At 39.9% G+C, this 23877-nt stretch overlaps 1 protein-coding gene across 4 annotated transcripts in view; it reads right to left on the bottom strand.

The window, feature by feature from the left end:
- Window positions 1-366: 366 nt before the first annotated feature.
- tbc1d1 (TBC1 (tre-2/USP6, BUB2, cdc16) domain family, member 1) overlaps window positions 367-23877 on the bottom strand; it is a 42810-nt gene continuing 19299 nt past the window's right edge. For 3 of the 4 annotated variants that reach the window (XM_034120489.1, XM_034120488.1, XM_034120492.1), the window contains 15 exons: window positions 23071-23193; window positions 22305-22453; window positions 21206-21466; window positions 20018-20134; window positions 19690-19803; window positions 19327-19460; window positions 14125-14322; window positions 10399-10560; window positions 9613-9771; window positions 7808-7908; window positions 7495-7638; window positions 6625-6784; window positions 5486-5655; window positions 3389-3565; window positions 367-1855 (listed from right to left, as the gene is read on the bottom strand). In XM_034120489.1, the coding sequence (XP_033976380.1) occupies window positions 1550-1855; window positions 3389-3565; window positions 5486-5655; window positions 6625-6784; window positions 7495-7638; window positions 7808-7908; window positions 9613-9771; window positions 10399-10560; window positions 14125-14322; window positions 19327-19460; window positions 19690-19803; window positions 20018-20134; window positions 21206-21466; window positions 22305-22453; window positions 23071-23193 (2475 nt within the window). In that variant the 3' untranslated portion in view covers window positions 367-1549. The remainder of the gene's footprint in view (window positions 1856-3388; window positions 3566-5485; window positions 5656-6624; window positions 6785-7494; window positions 7639-7807; window positions 7909-9612; window positions 9772-10398; window positions 10561-14124; window positions 14323-19326; window positions 19461-19689; window positions 19804-20017; window positions 20135-21205; window positions 21467-22304; window positions 22454-23070; window positions 23194-23877) is intronic. The other variant, XM_034120491.1, reaches the window with a different exon arrangement.

The following is a 23877-nucleotide window of genomic DNA, read 5'->3' on the forward strand; positions in this document are numbered from 1 at the left end:
TGCTTTTTCTGTAGAGTACACAAGCAAACATGCACACAGACAGACAGACCGAGTCACAACATGCCTTTCCTCAACTTCAGGAGGAGTTCCTAGAAACAAATGCATGTCTATGTTTAAAATATTGTGTACCGTATATTACCATATGCTTGAAACCTCATATCAAGCCTGCAGCAAGTGACTGGCATGTTTAGACAGGAGGTAACATTTACGCCATTGTTAAAAGTATGGCTGGGTACAGTATGGACTCGTGTGCGTGTCAGGTGTCAAACACACACACACAAAGGTGTGGAAAGAATATGAAATGTATTTTAAAGTACAATATAACAATAATAGACAGGATGAAAAAAAACACATGTGCAAGGAGAGTCAAGAGTGAAAGCAAAATAACTTTACAGTGTAAATGAACAGATTTGTTGCCATCAGTGACGTGCACAAGCACACAGGAACACACATGTAGACACTCACATACTCAGGTTGAGGGATTTCAGTGTGTTGAATACAGTAAATGACTCATGGCTGACAGACTGTCTCAACAGCAGAGATTTCCTGTTTGAAGTTTTAGACAAAAGTGCGTTTTGAAGTTAATCATTGATCTGTACTTCCCCTCACTAAAAAGGCACATCTACCGTTTAGAGTTTTCGGCTGAAACTGTATACATTTCCCTTTCTATACAGACAAATCAACATTTATGCAAAGGTAAAAAAAACAGGATGTGAAATGGATTGGATTTATTTTGTTACTATTCCTTTGCACCACTGTACTTAAAGTTTAAAATGGAAACATAACCGGTGGAAGAACAAAAATACGAAGCAGAAATGTCAAATTAGTTGACCTCTGAATATGATCACCACTATCCAAGAGCTAACACCATTTAGCTTATTTAATCTTCAACTTATATAACAGAAAACACTTTGTCATGAAGTTTATTTCTTCACCCGTCCCTTCATCTCACTTTCTTGTCACATTTCTCTTATATTTCTTTGGAAACATTTCGTCTTTGTGTGATCAACAACATGTTATAGGATCTTTGTTCGAGCTTGTTTTATATTAATAATGACATTCTTTGGCCATGTTAGCCTTGTTGCATCCCACACAGGAGAATTAAAGACACAAGTGCAGAAACTCACAGACATTCAAATATAATAACATACATTCGAGTACAGGTGCAAATGTAACTGTTTTGTTTTTACAGTAGAAACCGAGCGGGACAGTGCTTACTCTGGGGATTGTTGTTTAAATCACATGCTCATTTATATTTGTTACAGAGTTGGAAGTGTGCTTTTTGGGGTAGTACTCAAAATACAGGCGCCATCCTTTATTTATCTTTAAGCTCATACCCATTTTTGTTCTTGTTCCATTCTTCTCTCCATTTAGGTAAAATGACCTCTGTATATTTTATTTCTATTAAAACATTTTGAATCCTTGAACAGGATAAAGGTCAAAGTAGGGAGCCATTTTAACGTCTCACCAACCTTCACTTTCTGGGCCCTTCACAAACTGCTCCTCCTCCTCCAGTCCACATTATCATTTGGAACATATTCTGATGTAGTTATGAACCCTCTGGAAGAACCAAAGGGTGGGGAGGGGAGTCCACAGTCCTGTTCACGCCCCCCTCTCTCTCTTCCACCTTTTCTGTAGCCGTGACTGTGTCTCTTTCAGAGGGCGGGGGGAGTGTTTGTCCATCGGGGGTGGAGTGCATGCCCAGGCTGGTGAGGATGTCCTGGAGGAGTTGGACGGTGCTCACTAGCTGCTTCTTCTCTTCTTCCAGTGCAGAGACGTGCTCCGTCAGCAGGACCTCTGACTGGGACAGAGCCTCCACCCGACCCTGCATGCTGCAGACACGAGCCTGGGACACCTGAGGGATGGTGGAAATGAACGGAGGAAAAGACAATAACATTCATAAACTTTATATATTAAGCACATTTTGAGAGCAGCTGTTCTCTACAAGGCCTAAATCATGATTTAGGCCTTGTATCTTAAAGGGGACCTATCATGCAAAATGCACTTTTATACGTCTTTTATACATGAATATGTGTCCCCGGTGTGTCAGGGAACTCACCAAGTGTCAGAAAACACAACCCTCTCTCTTTTCCTCCATACCCAAATCTCTAAAAACGGGGCTGCAACAGAGCTGATACAGATTTGAATTTTTCTGACGTCAGAAAAGGGGTGCTCCGCCTATATGGGCAACTCTCCACCTATCAGGGGAATGGGGGGTTGGGCCACGGCCATTGCCGCTCAAAAGCGCTGGAGACGCTGTAGTACATATGCCAGGCCTGTAAGTGGCGCTGTAGTCTGCCACAAAAGCAGCGAAGAAGACTTCTTACAGAATCAGCCCTTGCAAAAACAGGGCTGGAAAAGAGCAAATAGAGCGAAATGAGGCATGGCTAAAATGCATGATCTGTTTGGTATTTTGAAAAAAAAACTTCACAGACATGTTTTATATAGGTATGGCCCTACAATATATTATTCAAATATAGCATGATAGGTCCACTTTAAATCATGATTAAGAACACAAAACATAAAAATGGAGGACAATCAATGGAAAAAGACATTGGAAGTGTCTTGCACCGAGCAAAAGGAGTTGGAGGTTGTTGCAGAGAGCGGGGAACTGAAAGATAAGGAGATTGAAGACAGAGATTCTCTAATGGCCCCCAGAGGCTTGCTCCAAAAGCGAATATTTGTCATTAAAGGTAGGGTAGGTAAGTTTGAGAAACCGGCTCGAGATACACTTTCAGGCTAAAATAACTGGATGGCCTACCTGCCTGTCAGCCTTCCATCTGTGCACAAACTTATCTCGTGCCCTCATTGGTCATGTGCGCGTTCGTGTGTGTTGGAGGAGGGGCTCTATAAGGAAGTGGCAGATTTTCTCCGGTTGTGTATTTTCAAATTCTAGCGATCTCGAGCCGGTTTCTCAAACGTACCTACCCCACCTTTAGTGGACCAACCAAGTTAAAATGTCCAACATTATATCAGAAATAAACATCTTTAGAGCCTTGTACAAAAAGTGTCTTCATTCATGACACAGTAAATAATATTGAGGTTTAAATTAAGGACGAAGCAAATTTGAGTGACAGGTGAGTAGCATCACAGGTTGCTAGCCGCTAGCTGCTCTTCAGCTCTGGTCTGCCTCATCTCTAACGATGGTCAAAATCTTTGCACATATTTGCATTAGACGGTAGTAGGGTAGAGTCAGCCCTGCCAAGATGGCATTGGCCGGAGCCACACACATTGAGATTCACAACGGCTCTTTACAAAACATATGGGTGATGTCAGAGAAGCAGCCTCCATGTTAAACTGTCAATAGTCCTCATCCAAGATTGCAGTATGGCAGAGCCTTGTATGAGGACCTTACGGGTCCAAACATTCTGAGAATGTGCGTATGTACCTGCAGCTCCTCGCGCAGGTCGAGGTTCTGCTGTCGGAGGCTCTGATTGGTCCTCTCCAGCTGTGCTGTTCTCTGGTGTTGGTTGAGGGATGGAGGCGTGTCAAGCAGCTCATCTTGCAAGACATGGTACTCCACCTCGTAGGCCTGCAGCTGCTTGGACACATCCATCTGACAAACCTAATAAAAGTAAAAAACACATAAAGTGTTTACAATGTGTAGCAGCAATCTATAAACCCTGACATTTGACCTCATTGAATGAACATTAAACCGTTAATGTAGTCTTTGTCAGGGGTTTGGCTTGGTGTGCACCATCTTTTTATACTCTGGACTCAAGATTTTACATTTTTCCTTCTTCTATTTTTTCAAAATAAATAAATGTCAACATGAGCACTCCAGAAATGTTGCAAAACCACAGATAGGTAGTAATAATAAGGTATCAGGATATGCATTTCCTTTGGGTTTTCTTCCAAATAACACTAGGTTTTTGTACAACTTAATCGTCTGACTATTTCTGTTTCTTTCCTCCTCAGACTTCCCATTAGCAATGTCACAATGCTCTTAGATTTCTGCACTCTAACTTGCTAAGTACAATGTTATCATATCTGTTAGTAATAGTGGCCAAACCATAAAACTATCCCTTGTTTCCTTTATTATGTTACAAATAACACAGATTGTTGTTGACTGCACCTACAAATTCCATATGACTACATAAGAGAAAATAAACCACAGAGACATGTTTAACATACGTGGCTCCAAACATCCTGTAGGTCGCTCTCTGAGTCACACCCCAGGTAACATATATAGACATCCTGACATGGATAAGTGGTACTTGAGGGAAAGTACCCTCAAGCTAGAGCATGACTTAACGCCCTTTTGCTATTTCATGCAAATGACATGTTAAATGCAAATTTTCGAAACTAGAGAGTACCATGATAACACCTCTCTGCATGTCTTTGACTCATCACACACTCATGTCAGCCCTTCCCATCTCAGGTGACAGCTTATTATACTGTAGTTGAGGAAATTGCTCCATCTTGACACCAGTTTACACGAGAGTGACACATAACAAAGTACAACAAGTTAGTCTGATCATGACTGTTTTTTTAAAATTGTTAAACACATGTTCCTTATGTTGAAATATGCTAGTTTCATGTTCTTTCACCACAAACACTGACTCATGAGGATATGGTTAAATCGCTTGACCAAACTCCACCCATCAGCTGTTTGAAGGAGAGGGTGTGGTTCACTTTGATAACATATGTCACTCAAGATGAATATAGTTTGAATGTTGTTGTTGCTCATAAAGCAATTATACTGCCGCTTTATCTGCCATGAGTTGTATAAAAGGTCTTATAATGAAACACATCTGTTAAGAGAAGTGAGGAAAGTTTAGTGATGTCACTTATTCACACGCAGACATATGACAAGCTGAAAAGTCACTGATCCAATAGTTATGTAACCTATGCAAATACATTGTATACATTTATTTTTCAATGTATGTCGATATGTATACAGCTCAGAAAAAAAATCAAGAGACCACTGCCAAAATGATCAGTTTCTCTAGTTTTACTATTTATGGGTATGTGTAAAATGAACATTTTTTATTTTATTCTATAAACTACTGAGAACATTTCTCTGTGTTGGAATTCAACAGAACTGGAATAGAATGGCTTCCATACATGCAGCGATTGAGATTTAAGAAACATTTGGAGTGTCTCTTACATTTTTCCAGAGCTGTATATATGTTTCAAACTAGCCTGCACATTCATTTGATATTTAAGGCATTTGTTTCTACATTTAATTCTTTACTATGCTTCATATTTTTCAGGGTTTCATCCATCCAATTCTATTCTATTCTATATTTATTGAGTCACTGTTCAATTCATAAATTGAAGGGACTATCCTTATAATCTTTGGTCGAAAATAGTCCTTAACAAATCAACCATTTACTTCAGTTAGAGTAAAATGTGTTTAAAACTGCAGTACACAATGAAAATAAATAAGACCAGGTCCATAAAAACGTAGTATTTGATTCCAGAGAGGCAGTCTAATGATAAAAGGAAGAGCTACACATTACTGATGGTTTCTAATCCTAACCTGGTTGATGGTCTTCTCCATCTGCACCAGGCCCAGGTTGGGCAGCGTGGTCTTGATGAAGTCCACGATGGACTCCAGGCTCTCGTGTTGCAAGATCAGAGGCTTGTGGCTTCCCAGCAAGCTCATGGCCACCTTGAAGATGACCTCTGACCCCTGCAGGAACAACATATCTGACAGGAGGACAAAGAGGCGCCGAAAGGTTATTGAAGAAAGAGAAATAACCGGTTAGAAGGGCCCTGACGTGAGAGCTGTTAGCAAAAATTAAGCAACATTAAAATAAATAATGACAGGCTCTCACAGATCAACCTACTGTGTTGAATGGTGACTTAAAGTGTTTTTTAAGTGATGAATGCTTTGACGTCAATAAAAAGATTTATGCAAACATAAATATAGTTGGGAGACTGAGTAGGTGTGTGTATTTGTGTTCGTCCTTTGAATGTATCAGGGTGGGGTAAGGGTTAGGCAAGATTGCATGAGATCATTCAACAGATTAAGGAATGGGCGCGGAGTTGTAGAGCCCCACATGCTGTATGATATCAAAGACTTCACTTTGCTATGATGATGCCCCCACACACATACACACATATACTCACACACACACACGCACACACACACAGCGTTATGCTCAGATGAGTACGAGGAGCCAGAGAGTCTGGTTCACTAACTGAGCACCATGTAAGAAATTAGGCATGAAAACAACAGAAGGGAAGGACACAGAGGGGCTGTGGGTATGATGGTATTTACACAAACGATAAAAGGTCATTTCGGGAGTAAAACAACAGCTTGTAACAGAAAACACTTAATCTTAAATGTGTCTGTGTGTACGTGACTCACTGACTTTGTTCATAATAATCAACGGCATAAAATGTTGGTTTATAATATACAATTCAAAAATGCCACTCCCCTCAAATTTGCCCCATTGAAAAACGTTTTGGATAACTTATCTATGTATTAAGTACTTATCTAAGTACTATATTGCTTTCTACACCTTTTATATCCTTCTGTTTTTAACCCGCCTCCCTGTTTTGATCAAATTAGGTTTAAAATCAAATTAGAATAGTTGATTGGAGATAAACAGTATGGTGACCAGGTAAAATAAGAGTGTGAAGTATGAGTGCAGGTACAAACACAAAGCTTACCAAAGACTCTGGCCACAAAGCCAAGGGGGAAGTGCGAGGCGAAGGCGGTGAGGAACCAGGGGGTGGCGTACAGGCTGGGTCCGATCTCCTGCTGCTCCAAGTGGCTGTAGAGATCCCGGTGGTAGTCGTGAAGCAGCCGCGACAACTGGTACATCTGAATCTGATGTGAAAAACAAACCAAAGATTGTTTTTCTTAGTCTGACTGAAAGCGTTAGGTTGATTGTACATTATGTGCACATTGATGTGTGTACTAAAAAGCAAAATTATACACAGAAAAAGATACAAATGTATTTTTAACAGCTTAGTTAGGGAGGAAAAATATGCCATTTGGTTCGGAATCAGCAAATACTCAAGAAAGTGGTTTTAATATTGGTCATACAAATATGTACTGAGCTATCCCTTTTTGTAAACACAATAACTGTCTAATATATCATTCATGACTGGTATAACCTGATCATGTATGTCTAACATTGCAGCAGTTCTATCAAAGGGCTGAAATCTGATGCTAAATCATCATTCAAAACCTACAGTATAAGTTTCTCTGGCATGACTCCAGTTAACAGCTTGCATCAAATCTCAACCAAACTAATGGTGTCACATTGTTAAGACATGTAATCTGATCGCAATAAATGTAAAAACAATGGGAAAAGGAGGGGTGAGATGCATCACATTTCATTTATATATATATATTGTGAGGTGAATAGACTGATGGATAAATGGACATATACTGTAAGAAGAAAGCGACCAGCAGTCCTCTCTTTGATGTAATTCAAGTATGCGAGTAACTGTGAGAAGATTCTCAAAATGTGAGCTACTGTATATTCTGTATTTGGGACAAAAAGACTCAGTGTGAGAGTGTGTGACTTTTACCTGTAGGATTATCATGTCAGGCCTGTATTGTTTGCGGAGCCCCACGTCATACATGAGAAACTTAAGCATGTAGAAGGCGTCCTCTTCCCCCAAGTGTAGCAGCAGCACCCCCGCAATGAAGGACAGGCCCTGGCAGTAACCCACCTACAATCACAACAAAAATAAACTGGATGACCTCACAGACAAGGAGAGGGAAAAAGGCTTAAGCGTAAAATGTAGTTGAGAGTTCCATTTAGTCCATCATCGAGAGGTGGAGAGACACACACATAAACAAAGTGGAAGAAAAATAGCTATAAGAATAATTCAATTATACCTCAGGGTCCAGCAGCGAGTAGGCTTTCAGTAAATTATACAGAGACAGCTGTCCTGCTCCCAGCTGGGCTTGGAAATAAGGATGTGTGGGAAAAGTGCGACCTGGGACAAAAACAAAAGAAGAGTGAGAAATGATCTAGTTTGGAAAATAATCTACACTGTTTATATTTATTATAAAATGCTACGCCAGACATCGTCTCTATTTGATCAACCTAATACATTTGGTTTATTGGATTGTGTCTGACATACCTCTGTGAAAAATCCCAAGTGAACTATAAATAAGACCTCTGGGTGTGTATGTGTGTTTGACAGATGCATACAAATCCTGCTAAACTTCGCACTTTCCTGTTGATGTAAACAAAGGGGATGCATGAGCATGTGCCGACCCATTCCAATAGGTTATGCTCACACACGTTCATGTAGACAAACACCTTTAAGCGGAGACCTCGTACTCTATGTGGCGGTGGATGGGCAAATGCCGGACGAAATAATGACCCGGGATCAGAAAAAGGACATTCTTAACGTGGAGGGGCCGGTAATTTGTCAGGTACGGTATGTGTGTTTAAGGACTGAGGACTTCTCACAGTGTGTGATAGTGAGGCTTTATAGAAGAGAATAATGATCTGAATGAGTGTGAATGCGTGGAATGTGCTGTGGGGGGTTTGTGTGTTTGTGAACATAATGCCACGGGTCCCTCCCCTGCCTGAAGGAACGAGGTTTTGTGAAAAGGCTGTTGTGATGAACAAGCCTAAATTCTTATTCCTCTTGGCTATAGATGTTAACCTATGACTATAACGACACATTTGCATTCTCAACCTGCAAACCTCTCTGCTGCTCCAGTATCATAAACACTGTTTGCTTTTGTCCCTCGACACATAACACCTTCATGTTTTCCACATTAGCAAACTGTCACTGTCACATTCGTCCACACCCTAGTTGATGTAGACTGAATAAAATGGTTGATGTGTATCTGTATGTATGTGGGTGTTACATGGGTGGGGTGTAGGCACTGTGTGTGTGTTTTGGGTGGGAGGTGTTGGGTGGATTTGAGGGTAAAACGTTGGAAGGAGGTTTTTAGACATTTTAAATAACATTCGCAGTGTTTCTGCAGTTCACCAGAGGTTACCACATTTACTTTGAGACTTTCTAAGACCTTTTTGAATATCACAAGAGAGTCAGAGACTGAGAAAAGAAAATTCTTGACATGTAGTTTTCATATTTGTTTGTGCTTTTCAGGCGTATTTAACAATAATTATTAGTGATGGACGCAAACGAAAAATTAAAGGAGGGATCAATTGATAAAAAAGTTATTTGGTTAATGTACATTTTTGGTCAAATCTTGTACATGTAACAGCTTCACAGTTACTATTTCTGTCATACAAGTAAACATATTAAACCCAATTTGAAATTAAATGTAAGACTTTTAAAGACCTTTAAGGCTTTCTGTTGAGGTAACTTTGTTCTGTGCTTTAAGACTTTTCGAGACGAGTAGATACCCAGTCTGCAAAATGTAGGAGTTATTATTTGTGTGCTTTGTTAAGGGTGGCCGCTATATTTAATATACTCAATGTACTGCAGCTTTTTCTAAGTGGGAAATAGTAAATGACTATATGCAAAATATTAATTGTCACGTCTAAACATCAACATGTTGTTTATGAGACTTATCACTAAGCCCTCCGTTGGGTAAAGACTAAAATGTACATCCAACTGTGTTTTACTGATCATTCCATATAGTAAAAATGCATCAAAATACAGCAACACAAAATGTGTGTGAAAATGAGTATTTTCTACGTGTGTCTGAGCTACCCAGGTCTATGAGGATGGCGTGTTGCTGTGTGGTGAGCTGTTTCAGCAGATCTTTGTATGGCGTGTGATTGGCAGGTGGTCGGGACGGGACCGTCTGCCTGAGTAGGTATTGTTCGGACAGAAACTTCCAAATCTCGCCTCGATGTTGCCTGGGGACACCTGTCAAAAAATAACAAGAGATTAAGGAGTTAAAGAGTGGGGTAGGGCAGAGGGGGATGACATGTCAGAATGCGTTTACAGTAGACATATTTCTAACAGTAGTATACAAATCTAAAGGACATCTGACGTCGGGTTGTGAGAATGTGTCAAACTTCAGGGGCCTGAGGAGACTCAAAAGAGCCTTACCTTCCTGTAAACATACCATAGTAATTATTGTGACAGAGATTTACTTTCGGGCTAATTTTACATCATTACTAGCTACTTTAGTGGCTACTTCAGTTCTAAGACTACTATTTATTGTCCAGTGGCATTTCTCAGTGTGCAGGTGTGTTCTGAACTTGATATCCCCCTGTTACGTTTAAGGCAGAAGAGATAACCTTCAAGTCCTCTGAGCATAACATGCTGATACTAGAAAATAGACAGAGCAGAAAGCGATGACAATGTCTGAAAGACACTGAAGGTCATTCCTTTTGATGTATATTGAAAAAGGGCCCAAGCAGATTATAAGGACGAAAATGTAAATGTCCTCTGTCAATTTTGAGCTTTATACATCAAGCTTTGGTCAATCTGTTGAGATTAAAAAAAAAAACATTTGATATACAGTATGTATTTAATCCAAATACGTACCTTGTGCAACAGCAGCATGTATGGTGTCTGAGTCAAATTTGACCTTTGCCCTCCCAGGAGTTCCTAGCATCTTTTCCCACACCAGCGTGACGTCCTTCAGGCACGGAGTGATTTCCTCATAGTCCAGCTTCAGACGCTTGTTCTGCAGATCGCTCTCTGTGGCTACGAATATAAAAGCAAAGACAGAATACGTCAGTAAAGTAACCATCCCAGAATCCTTGGCGTTGGTCCTGTGGTGTGTGTATTTGGAGCTGAGGTGCTGAACATGTTGCTGAACAGATGCCAGTGTGTGTCTCTCTTCACATAGCACCAAACCCCGCACATTTAATGTTATCTCATTACATGTTACTTGTCTTTGGTTTAGGTTTTGCACTAATTTACTTTCATAAATAACTGACAGGCCCTCTTTGTTAAGGCAAACATTACATGCCTGTTATTACATGACATCCGTGTAAAGGAGACTTGGACTTTAAAGCTCAACTGAATAACCTTGTTCGCTAAGATCAGAAGAAGAAATTAATTACATTTCTTTTAAATAAATCCCCAACTTTGAAGATGATATTAAACAAGCAGGCCAGGACAAATACACTGTATGAGTAAAGTTGTGATTATGTAGTGGCTACATTTGTTCATCAGAAAAGAGGCTCACCAGTGCTTATTCATGATATTAATCAGAATTGAGTAAAGCACCATGTTTAAGGTTTCAGTTGATTATTCAAACTTGCAATTACTGTTATTTTCTTCTTACACTTTTGGTCTGCAGAAACCAGTTGCGAACACAACATGGATATATCTTTTTTTAAGTTGATGTATCAAACAGTGGCCTGTCCACACATCCAGCCGCTACAGTGCAACATTATCAGTCATTTGGAGTCGTGTTCCTGGCCACCTGGTGAATATAAGTCCAATATTAAACTTAACTCCACTAACTCCTGAGGGAAATATCTGGCTCTATCGCTGCTAAATATTTTAACAATGTGTTCACCAGAGGTTAACACGCCTGTATTTGTTAATCAGATCACATTCTAATGTGGGGGGTGTTACCATGTTGTATACAGTATGACCCACAGAGAGTAAACTGAGCAATACCAAAGATACTTTGGACATTACTATTAAAAAATCATCCTGCTCTGTTGTAATAAGATATTCTTTTGCTTAGCTCAATACATTTCATGACCCTCAGGTTACCACGGGTTGTAAACTGAACAAAAAAACACAAACTGTGAATTCCGTTGCAACATGTTGACACCAGTGATCAAAGAAGGTGAGGGCACACCCAGCGCCCCTCGCCTGTTCCTCTCTTTTCTGACAACACCCTTCCTCTCTTTCCTCGCTTATATCTTAAACCATGGCCTTTCTTTTTCTCTTTTCTGCCTCCATTTACAGTCAATCTTTCTTCTTATTCAATCCCACATTTTTGTTGTCCGTGAACTATTTTCCCATTTCCTCCTCCCTCCCCTTATGGACTTCCCCTCCCTCCCCTCTCATGTGTGGTGTCCACCCAGTGACCAGCTGCACCTTGGTAGAGCCTGAGAAAAAGTGACATCATCATTACGGGACAGGAAAGTCCTTTTCCTGTTACATCCTGCGATGACACTTTTCAGGAAACAGAGGCAAACTAAGGTGTTTTCCAACATGTGGAATGCATGTATTTGCATCCAGGCGTGTCGACCCCTGTTATCAAGTGGTTTCTGTTTACCACAATTTAAATTCTTAGGATAAGACAATCTATTCCTGTCTGCTGTGCGCTAAAAAAGGAGGTGTGGAAATTGATGTCATGAAAGCAATGTTGTCGGTGTTTGAGACAATGGAGTTTTTGTATTCAAAAAGGTACTATGTACTGAATGCAATAATGTTTTGAAAACTACAAAAAAAATTTTTTCAATTATGTGACTTCAAATATAATAAGATCAATAATATATATATATAAAGAAAATAACAATTAAAAACGATTTCAACTCACACATGAATGCTTGACACTACGTTGGCTTAGTGTGTATGGTTACTGTACACCAGTAACACTGACAATATGTTATTTTGTAGAAAAATAAATAAATAAATGTTTGAAGTTGTGATTTGATTTTAATCTATGAAGGTAGATAAGAAAATGGATTCTTACACAAAAATACTATTTCCTCCAACCCTACTTGTATCAGCAACATTTTAGCAAAAAGTAGTTCACACTAAAATCCAGGCAAACAACTTGATACAAGACAAATCGAGAAAATCTAAAGTGATCTAAAACTTGAATGTGGTGCTGCATATCATTGCTTTAGAAATGAAAGAAGTAGCGAGAGTAACCTGGAAGGCGTAGTCTGGATAATAAAAGAAAGAAAACTTGGATGGAGCAGATATCTGACACACCCAGAGCAAGAATAGATGCTCCCGTCTGTCTTATCAGCTGATTGGCTGCAGCCCAGAGAGCGCTCAATTTCTCTAAATTCTCCTCCTGCTCTCCATTTCCCTCCCATTCTGTCGCTGGAACACTCCACCCAAGATAATACACACCACAAGATAGGATACCCCACCCTGAAGCTGACAAAGACAATGATGGAGGCGTGCACACTCACACACACACTTTCAGCAGTTTGAGAGATAAACAGAAATAACAGATAGGGAGTTGAGCCCCACCCAGACAAATAACGGATAGAAAGGTGGAGTACACCCTGCAGGAAGAATAAAACACAAATGATAGACGCTCAAGAAAAGCCACCACATGCTGCTAATGCGTGTGGTAGTGTTTAATGTTAGTTCAGCGAGTGTGTGTGTGTGTGTGTGAAGTTATTGCCCGGACTTGTTTTTTTTCTTTCATCAATATTGACTGACATTCTCTCCATCCACACCCTGTTATGAAGCAATGATTTCTGTGATCCGTGTGATGGATGAAGTGTGTGTGTGTTTGTGTGTGTGTGTTTGTGTGTGTGTGTGTGTGTGAACTAATGGTAGGTATACGGTGCAGGTAGTTAGGGGGGTAGTGCACAGTGAGGTGTGTGTTGATCCGTGCCAACTGGGTCAGGAAAGAGGTGGAGCACTTGGCAAACCCTTACGAACGCCTCCAAGTTAAAAACACACGCACACCTATAAATTATATAACCTTGTTAAATATGCGATGGGTCCTAACATTAAGAAACAACCAGCAGTGCACTTGACAAGCCGATCTCTTTGAGTGCACATCTGGAGAGGCAAGTTGCCAAAGATGGATTAAAGAAACCAACTCGTAATGTAATTCAACATCATTAACTAATGAATAATGCGATCATTACTAGCTGCTGGTCTTGTCATCATGCAGACAGACAACAGATCAAATCCTACTTTGCAGAACCAGGCAGCAATAATACGTATTCTGACTCGATAACAAGGTAGTGGCTTAGATAAAGAATAAATATGAAGGGACTTTGTTTTATGTGCATTTGCATTTAAAAAATCTAGCTTCCAGGATTCCCTTCAAAGGCCTGGCAGATATCCAAGTATTTGATTCATTTTGAGAGGAGACATTGGCATGTACCTTGGATTTATCACTTTTACAGAAACATTCTACACTGTGATGTTGGTGATTATAAGATCAATAAGAATGATACGGCTAATAAGTGGATCTTATTTTCACTTGTCTGTAAAGTGTATATTTGAAGATTTGAGCACAGTTTTGTTTATGGACATGTTTATAAGAACAAGAAAAGGCTATGTAGGCGTGTGCATTTGTCTGTGTTTTGATCCACTTCCTCTCACCCTGCAGCTTCTGGTTCTCCCTCTCCATCCTCTGGAGCAGGATCTGCTGCAGGATGGCCTTCCTCCAGAGCTCCCTCAGGTCCTCTTTGCTCTTTTTTGTCCTCTCCTCAGGCACCAGCCTCATGGACAAGTCCCCATTTCCTCCATCTCCCTGTCCCATGCACACTCGACCCCCCTCTAGGCAGGATTCTCCCAGCTCTGAAAAACAAAGTAGAATATAATGTCAGGTCAGGGGTGATCACGCTGCATGACGTGTCCAATGCAGTAGCAGGACACAGAAAAGATAACACAGAGATAACCTGTACAGAAACAATTCTTCCCCAAACTCAATAGTAAGCATCCTCAAATATTTAAAAAAGAAAATCTCAAAATATTACTCTGGGAAAATAAAGAAAGCTGCATTCTTGCAGGACAGTTTGTCCCTGCCTGCCTCAGTATGAGGGAATCGGACTGACCTGCTACACCAGGTCTCACATCTCACGTCTTTTTGAATTTTTTATTAATGTATTATATGACTTGAATGAATTTTTCCTTCCTTGTAAAAAAAAAAAAAAATGTCAGAGTTTGTTTCAAATACAGTATGTATTTGTGTATGGATGTTGCAACTATACAGAGCTTTAGCAATACTGTATATAATTATGGTCATGCTAATAAAGCTATTGAATTTAAATTGAATTGAGAACACTAAAACCCATATAACAGTCCTATATTATCAAATATAAGAAGTTCTAATTATAATATTTATAAGCAGGTGGTGTGAAACAGCAATGTGCTGGGAGATTGGACATTTCTAGCCTGAATTTACCTTTTTATCTGGGGGAGACTCTTTTTTTTTTTACTTCAACAATCAACCCTTATCCCTCAGTCATTTCAATATGCAGCCATTCATCCGATGCTCATGCAAAATAGAATAAGAAAGGCTAAACATAGATCTATTCGACACAGTTGGTTGCAACGCATTCAGTAAAAAAAACTAATGTTTGTGTGACTCCACCCCAAAGTACAGGGTGGATCCCAAACCTCAAAATACCGTGTGTTGTTTTTGAGGAAGAACATAACAACTATCCAGATAGCACTTCTCTTTCAGTTCACAGGAACATCACGGTTCAGCTTGCTCATGCTCAAACACCTAAGCCTGGCGTAGGTATGTCAATTTGATGCTTATCTTCCAAAAAGGTATTCAGAGGAAAACTAAAAATGTGCCAGAAAGGTTGTCTCTTCAAGCATCAGAAACAAAGACAACTACTGTACCGACATCTACAATACACACACGATGGCAATACTGATCTTTGTGCCAGGTGAGGGTAACATTAATGCAGCCTTTGTGTCTGTGTCAGGGAGGCGTGCAGTCACTATACAAACATATGGCTCTTTGGTTTTAAGAGATGGGGAAGAATAACCAAACATATGACACAGACAGACAGCGGCTTTCTTAAGAGACATGACTATTTGTTAGACAAACACAGACTTCTACACTGTGTCAACATCTACATTTTCGATGTATGCATGCACACACATATACTTATCCTGCTTATGTATAGCCAGTACCTCAGTTCCTTACCTTAACCACAGGAGCTAATCGTTCTGTATACTAATCTTAACACTAAACCATGTCTTAAAACCAAAAATACCACACACGCGCCACACACACGCACTCTAACACACCGTGTCACGATCCACTCCCTGAGCAAACACTCCAATTTCACCAAAACCAAGAGCGCACACATACACAACATGCAAAGTGGGTCAACAAGGCTGGCGACTTCCTCTGGCGCTGCCTGTGTGTGGACTGTCACACACACACACACACACACACACACACACACACACACACACACACACACACACACACACACACACACACACACACACACACACACACACACACACACACACACACACACACACACACACACACACACACACACACACCACACACACACACACACACACACACACACACACACACACACACACACACACACACACACACACACACACCACACACACACACACCACACACACACACACACATCACACACACACACACACACACACACACACACACACACACACACACACACACACACACACACACACACCACACACACACACACACACACACACACACGTCCGAGTCGCTGTTTACCTGTTTCGTTTGAAAGGGAAACTTGCGTGCACAATGACTGGCCTAAACCTCGCTAATCCCTTCTGAGTTCATTGAGAATGTGGATAAAAGGTCACATAAGTGCCACATTCCTGGTGCTCTTATTATATTAGACCCAATCACAGAATATTGAGCCGTGTGTACAGAAGTGAATATATACAATATTGAAATAATACTATCTTTGTTGAAATGGAGGTGTTAATTAAACTGTATAGAGTTGTTTGTGGTTGGTGTGCGTCGAGTAGAGCATTTTAGACTTTGGCACCGCCAAGTGGTAGAATCACTCATTTGGGATTTAGCAATCCAGTTTCTGGATTTGAGTGATAATTGTTTGTATTTACTAATATTTTAGATTGTCTTAAAAAAATAGGAATAACATGTATATAAAAGAGGCATTAAAGTGTCTGTCTGAATTGAAACAGATATATTAGGTAATGTAGTGGTGGTCTAATGGCTAGCGAGGTGGGCTAAAGATCGGAAGGTTGTGAGTTCAAATCCCGCCTGGAACACCACCACTAGTGTGCCCTTGAGTAAGGCACTTAGCCCTTAGTTACTCCAGGGAGAATGTCCCTGTAATCGGTAATTGTAAGTCGCTTTGGATAAAAGCGTCAGCTAAATGAAATGTAATGTGTCAATAGGGGCAAAGTTTAAGACAATAATGATAGTGGTCACCTCTAAATGCTTATCAACAATACTATGACACTAACTTATAAAAAGTATCAATATAATAATGATACAGTCTTCATAACTGTGGTATTGATTGCAACATTATAAATTGCTTCATTATCTAAATTCATTAATGAAAATGACTCGATTTATTTTGCCATTACGCTCTAGGAGGTTTGTTTGACTGTGTTTGATACCAACCCAACTATCGCAACTGTCAACACTTATTTGGTTCACACGCAAAAACGATGATACATATAATTATCAAAAGACACGAGCTGAAGACACGCAAGCACATGCATGATCAGATTCTTACAAACACGCAAGTTTTATAGACATATACTGAAAACAAAAATCAAAAAAGGGAAGAGCAGTATTTCCAACCTCCACGCCTCTAGAATATTTGACAGGGCTGTAAATCTCCATTCAGACATAGTCTGGTACTTACTGTATACTGGCCCAAGGCTTTAAGACTGAAATTAATTGAATTTCAGACCAGCCAACAGTGTCAAACATTAACCCTATATAAGGAGATATGACTGATAACAGTCAGAGCAATGTGGGCTCTGAAAATGAAATCTTTCACAGCTCCAAAACAAGCACTTTATGCCACAGCAGCATTTGTGCATGTCAATCAATCACAGTCTGATAACAATAGAGAAATATGAGCCACTGGTCATTTAAGTATCATATTAAGACACTGAGAGAGAGACCTATGAACATTCTTGACTATTTTCTTTTTTTTTAACCAGGCAGTCATCTAGTAATCTTCTAGACATTCATTTCTCATTCCCTCCCATTTATTTAGCATACTTTTTCATTGAGAAAGCCTATGTTTAGCATAGACACATATGAATATGTTTACAGCACTTCTAAAGGCCACCGTGCCACAGTTTGGTGGTTCAGCCATAGACTCGATCCTCAGCAGCTTTTCTGTAGGACATAACGTTTTGAAAACTAGAACTATATTGTAAATGACAGCCATCCTAATCAAAAATTCAAGATTCAAAGGTTTATTATCATAACATATACACAACTACGGAGTTATTATGTTATGTATGAAAAACTTAGATCGTAGGTTCAGTGAGTATATCATGTTTTAAATTGAAGTTGTCTGAAGTCCTCACCACCAGCTGCTCTTGCAGTAACAAGTAGTGTACTTTTCTTACTGTCCTAATGTGCACAATGTAGTGACTGCTTTTTCGTCTTTTGTTTTCTTAGTTATGTTCTCTGTATTTTATATGTTTGTGTTATGTGTTATGTGTAACGTTGCTGCCTTCTTGGCCAGGTCAGCATTGAAAATGAGATTTTATCTCAATGTTTTTATCTGGTTAAATAAAGGTTAAATAAAAAAAAATAAAAAAGTATGCTGCATATATTTTAATATATTTTCCCACAGCACAGGAATATAAACCCTTTTTACTTCTGAGGACAGATTTCTCAGGATCACACCAATGATTTTTTTTACATTTGTTAACAGTAATCTAGACTTGGCTTTCAAGAGGAAAGTAAATCATGCTAAAACTGGTGATTAGACTAGTACTGGAAATAAATAATAGTGTATTATGGATTACCTATAAATTCTAATTTGAAAATGCAAGTTTATCCGGGAGAAAAATACCTATAAGTGATTTATTTTATTTCCCTTTCCTTTTCTAGTCACCTATGTACCATCACGTTAAATCTAAGAGTGGCACCAAGTGGAAATACTTTGTCACTGCACCACTGTCTACACATCAGGACCTTGTATGGCTGTTTATTTTTTAAATACACAGGTCACAAGGCACATGTGAGGTGTCTTGCTCATGCTCAGATTTTGGTAGGATGTTAAGTAGCATGTACAATATGGAGCACATGTGTGTTCTTGATCTGTTTTTCCTTAGAAGAAGACATGTTGAAGTTTACAATTGGAGCATGCAAAGAGATCCGCCCATCAAAGCTCTTTGGTGCACACAGACTTGCTTACACTCACCAAATGCATGAAGCAGGCATTTTGTTAGTTTGGGGACAAATTCTATCCGACTCTTTGGTGCCAAAAAAAGTAAAAAGGTCTCTCCATAAAGGTGTATTCAAACGATATTCACAATTGCCTTCTTGGGCAAATTGTGCAGTTATTTGTGGGTACAAAGTCACCAGTTTTAATCCAAGGAAATACTCTTATAGTAAGGATTGATCTTTTCTTTATGACTTACCAAGTAACAAAATAACTGTTCAATACTGCAGTGAACCTCCCTTTTGAAAAGAACAGTAACAGCACATAGGCCATGTGACTCTCAACTCTCTTTAGGACTGATAAATAAGTAAGACAATGACAGTATAGTACTTCAAAGGGAACATTCAAATCTATCTTTGAGCGTGTCCACTCTCACCGTTTGATTCGGTGTTTTTCTGAGGTGTCGCGACCCGGAGGAAGATCTGCTGCCTCCAGGAGTGCCGATGGCCTCGCTGAGGACTTTCCCACATCCCACATGCTTCATTAGGTATAGACAGAGCTGCTACATCTCTGAAACACAAGCAAGCACACACAGGAATAGTTACCCAATATGGCCTGGTAAACATTCAGTAGGGCGTAGTTTAAACAATATGCTGCATACACACACAGTCATATATATATATACTGTATGTTTAAAATAGAGACATAAAATCAGTTTAAGTGACCCATGAATCAAAGAAGCACAGATTACTGGACACACTTATATGGACATCACTGTTAGCTGTACATGTGTGTGTACCTGCTCTTTGGCTCAGGAAAATCGTTCTCTTGGAGAGGGGCCAGAAATGGAAATTTCAGAAAATTAGGGACAGAGGAGGAGGAGCGGAGACGAGCACGCAGACCACCCAGAGGACTGAGATGGAGAGATGGAGGGGAATAAAGGAGGAAGAAATGGATGAAAAGAGAAACCTGTTCACACAGAAGACACTTGGCTGTCAGACAATGAAAGACATGTTTAGTCTTCCTCTGTGTGAACAGGGCCTCACATAATAACATGGGAAAAAGGTCAAAATAAGGATTGAACAATCAATAAGTGTTGAACAGAAAAGCAGTTCAGTGCAGCTCACCGTCTTGTATTGAGACGAGCTCCAGCAGAAGGTGAGGAAGGATGATGAGGAAGGAGAGGAGAGTGAGATGAAGGGCAGGGAGGAACAGGAGGAAGGGTGGAGTCCGCTGGGACATGTCTGAGAAACAGTGCAGCAACAGAACCAGAACGCAAAGATACTGAAAAAGGCTGAAAACTGACAAAAGGCTGAAGACAGAAAGCAGGACATTTAAAGGAAATGCACTGAAAGCAGAGTTTGTATGTGTAGATGAAGCATTTCTGTAGATCATCACAAACTCCAGTGTAATATGATTAATAATGCTATTCCTGTTTTAAACTGCAACACTACAACTAAAACAAAAGACATTTAATAATCTGTATTTATTTGACTTTTTCTACCTTAAATATGACCCCACAGATTTAGCTTTATACATATTGTTTTCCCATCTGCAGTAGTACCTCCAAACACCTGTCAACAGAGTTCGATGTGTTATATTAGAATAGTTTCCCTTCAACTGTGAACACTCCTACATTACATAACCACACTTTCCGTGACTTTTGAACCTTTGTTAACCAAGGTTCATTTTAAGTTTTTTGTTTTTATTGTAGGCCTACAGACAAAAAAGAGGGAAGAAGCAGAGTTTGGTCCAAGAGCAGTACAAATATCAAAGCCAAGATTTTGAGAAATGATTCATCAGTTTTCTGACAGGAACTGATCTCTATTGTATGCAATAAAGCCGGCTGTATACTTCAATATTGAGTTATATTATATTGATAAGAGATTACAAGAGATGTTCACTACTTGTTTCCCTTTGCTGTCATAGAGGAAACCAAGGTATGACACGCTCTACCGAACATGCGTCAACCACCCGTGAGACTGCCGTCACAGGCTTATTCCTGATTGTCTCCGTTAATACAGAGGGATCAAATATGTTCAGGAGGATACAAGTTGTTAATACCACAAAGCCTGTGAAGACATGCAACATATTCACTTTACAGGCAACTGCAACCAATCCCCTCCAATTTACTTAAATCCTAACTTAATATCTATTAGCAGTGAGACACACGTCTTGTGTACTGCCCATGATTAACATGTGAGAGCATGTTGTAATATGTGACACTGGAAATGACGTGGAAATACTTGGGTCCAACACTGTATTTCACCTGTACGAAAACACACAAACACACAGAAACCAAACACTCTTCTTACTTGCTCTGGTGTGGAGTGTCGGTGCTGACGGAGTAGTGTCGTACGAGCTTGGGCTTGGTAGCAGCGGTGGGGTTCTGTGGTGAGTTAGTTTGTGTGAACACTGGTGAGTACTCTGCTGATGAAGGGGTGGGGGGGTGGCTGAAGGTGCTGGCCCGTCGGCGGAAGCCCTGAGGCTGAGCTTCACCGGGTAGAGAGGAAGAGGAGGGCGACAGGGTGAGAGAGGAGTCCAGGAGGTTGAGGTCTCCTGTTGAGTTGTGGCACCTGAAGGGGATGAGGTCAGATGTGAGGAGAAATATACAGTATCATATCCACTAACAGCTGTTTATAGATCCAAGGGACAAACAAGTGTGCAGTGCTTTCTAATTTAAAGAAAGTCCAGGCAAGTTTGCAAATCATTTGAGCAGCTTACTTCTGTTCTCAGAATTGTGCTATAGGGGGGTTTGTGCGTTGGGTGTTGTTTAACGCTTATTTTTGGGGTTAGGCGGTGTGAATTGGCTCTGATCATGTGCTGAGTGGGTGAGCTTATTGAAAAACCCTGACCCACACATCAATACATTTATAAGCTTTGAGCTTGAATTTAGCTCGGCATAATCCACTGTTTGTTCTAAAAACAAAAGTGTTTTGTTTGGCATAAAACTGCAGGCAAATCTCTTTGTGTCAGTAACAACGTCCTGTCCTGAAATCGTATACCGATAGACAGGTGCATGCTGGTCCACTCTGAGTATGTTGTAATTAGTTTACTATAATATAATTAGGTTAAAATAATTTAACAGGCTGCAAATAGCTTTTTGTTTATTTATAATTCATTTACCAGGCAGAGGGTACTCAGTGCACCATGGCTGATTTAGTTAATGTCTGTACTTTGTGCAGTTCTTTTTTTTGTTGGTTTAATTATCAATCTATTCTCGAGACTTGTCTTTCCCTAAAGACACTTAGATTGTCTATAAATCCCTACTTTAGACTCAGCGACATATAAACACCTATAATCATGAATTGCTGTAAAACAAGTAGAACTGCTTTGACCTTAAAATCACTGACAGGTCTTGTCCTTAAACATAAACCAGTGTGACGGCATGTGTGTGTGTTTAGGTGTGTTTACTTGAGTGGGCTGGTGGGTCTCAGCTGGGAGGAAGCAGGTAAGGGGTCATCTAGACACGCCTCGTCCTGACTGCTGTTCACTGTGCAAATGGAGGAGCCGCTGTCACTTCCTAAACTGTTGTCTCTCTGAGCTCTGGCCTTGCTGCTCCCCTGAAACACACACACACACACACACGCCAAGGTTACACAGAGCACAGCTTTAAATGTAACCAAAGATGACAAAAGATGGCAAGACTTCAAGGACATTTATCAAGTTATTCCCCATTTCTATGTTCAAAATTAACTCACTGCTACATAGTTTGGGTTTCTCCCTCTGATAAGCATGAACAATTTGTAATTTTCTGTATTATTAGTATATTATATACTATCCTATGTGTATGTACAGTATGTCTATGCTCCTGTAGTATCTTGGACTTTTTTTAAGAACATTTTTATAATCCAGAATATTTTATATTGTTTATATTTGATATACTATTTCTAATTTTCATTTAATGTGTAATTGTTGATTCTCTATTTCACTTTTTAAGTATTTGTATTTTAATGTTGAACACACTGCTTCTGTAAGAAAATAATTTCCCAAATTGGGATCAATAAAGTATATCTATCTATCTATCTATCTATCTAGATATCTATCTATCTATCTATCTAAAATGTGAAGATTAGGAATTATAAAATTGAGCTAACATCACAAAGAAGCAAAAATGATAGACAAAAGAGAATAGTTGAGCATTATTGAATAAGAACCAAGGGAGAAAGAGCATTGATACCTTCCAGATGCCCTCCAGAGACTCGGTGAGAGAGCGCTTGGCTCGGCTCTTGAACTGTTCAAGTCTCTGCCGACTGCTGCTCTGCTGCGCCTCCACTGGGGCGGGGGCTGCCTCCTCACTGACCTGCACACAGAGAGCAAGACACTTAGGAAGTTGGTAAGTGTGAGAGAGAGAGAGAGAGAGAGAGAGAGAGAGAGAGAGAGAGAGAGAGAGAGAGAGAGAGAGAGAGAGAGAGAGAGAGAGAGAGAGAAGGAGCGAGCGAGAGATGAGAGATCGAGAGAGGACGGAGAGAGAGAGGAGAGAGAGAGAGAGAGAGAGAGAGAGAGAGAGAGAGAGAGAGAGAGAGAGAGAGAGAGAAAGAGAGAGAGAAAGAGTCCTCTCAAGTATAGTTATCTTTTCTTGTTGAACTACTCAGTCATAGGACTGATGACCCTTTAGAGCAGGGTCGTCAAACTCAAGGCCCACGACTTCATTTGATGTGGCCCCGCAAGAGCTTGCAAAGAATATAATACGTTTATTATACGGTTACATGCCACTTTACAGAAGTACGTTGTCCATAAACTACATGTCCCACAATGCATCTCATTTTGTGACATGCGCACTGAAGAGACTTGCAATTATTTGCCCTAGACTTCTACTTTCAGACGTAGTTAATTATGAAGTTATTACCCTATCCGATAATAATCCAATGCAGAGGCAATAATGTCATATAATATATTATTTTATATATATTATATATTTATATTTATATAGTCTTAAAGTTGCAACCATAATGCTAATGTAGCCCGCGATGAAATTGAGTTTGAC

The sequence above is a fragment of the Trematomus bernacchii genome, unplaced genomic scaffold (assembly GCF_902827165.1).
Source record: "Trematomus bernacchii unplaced genomic scaffold, fTreBer1.1, whole genome shotgun sequence".
NCBI lineage: Eukaryota > Metazoa > Chordata > Actinopteri > Perciformes > Nototheniidae > Trematomus > Trematomus bernacchii.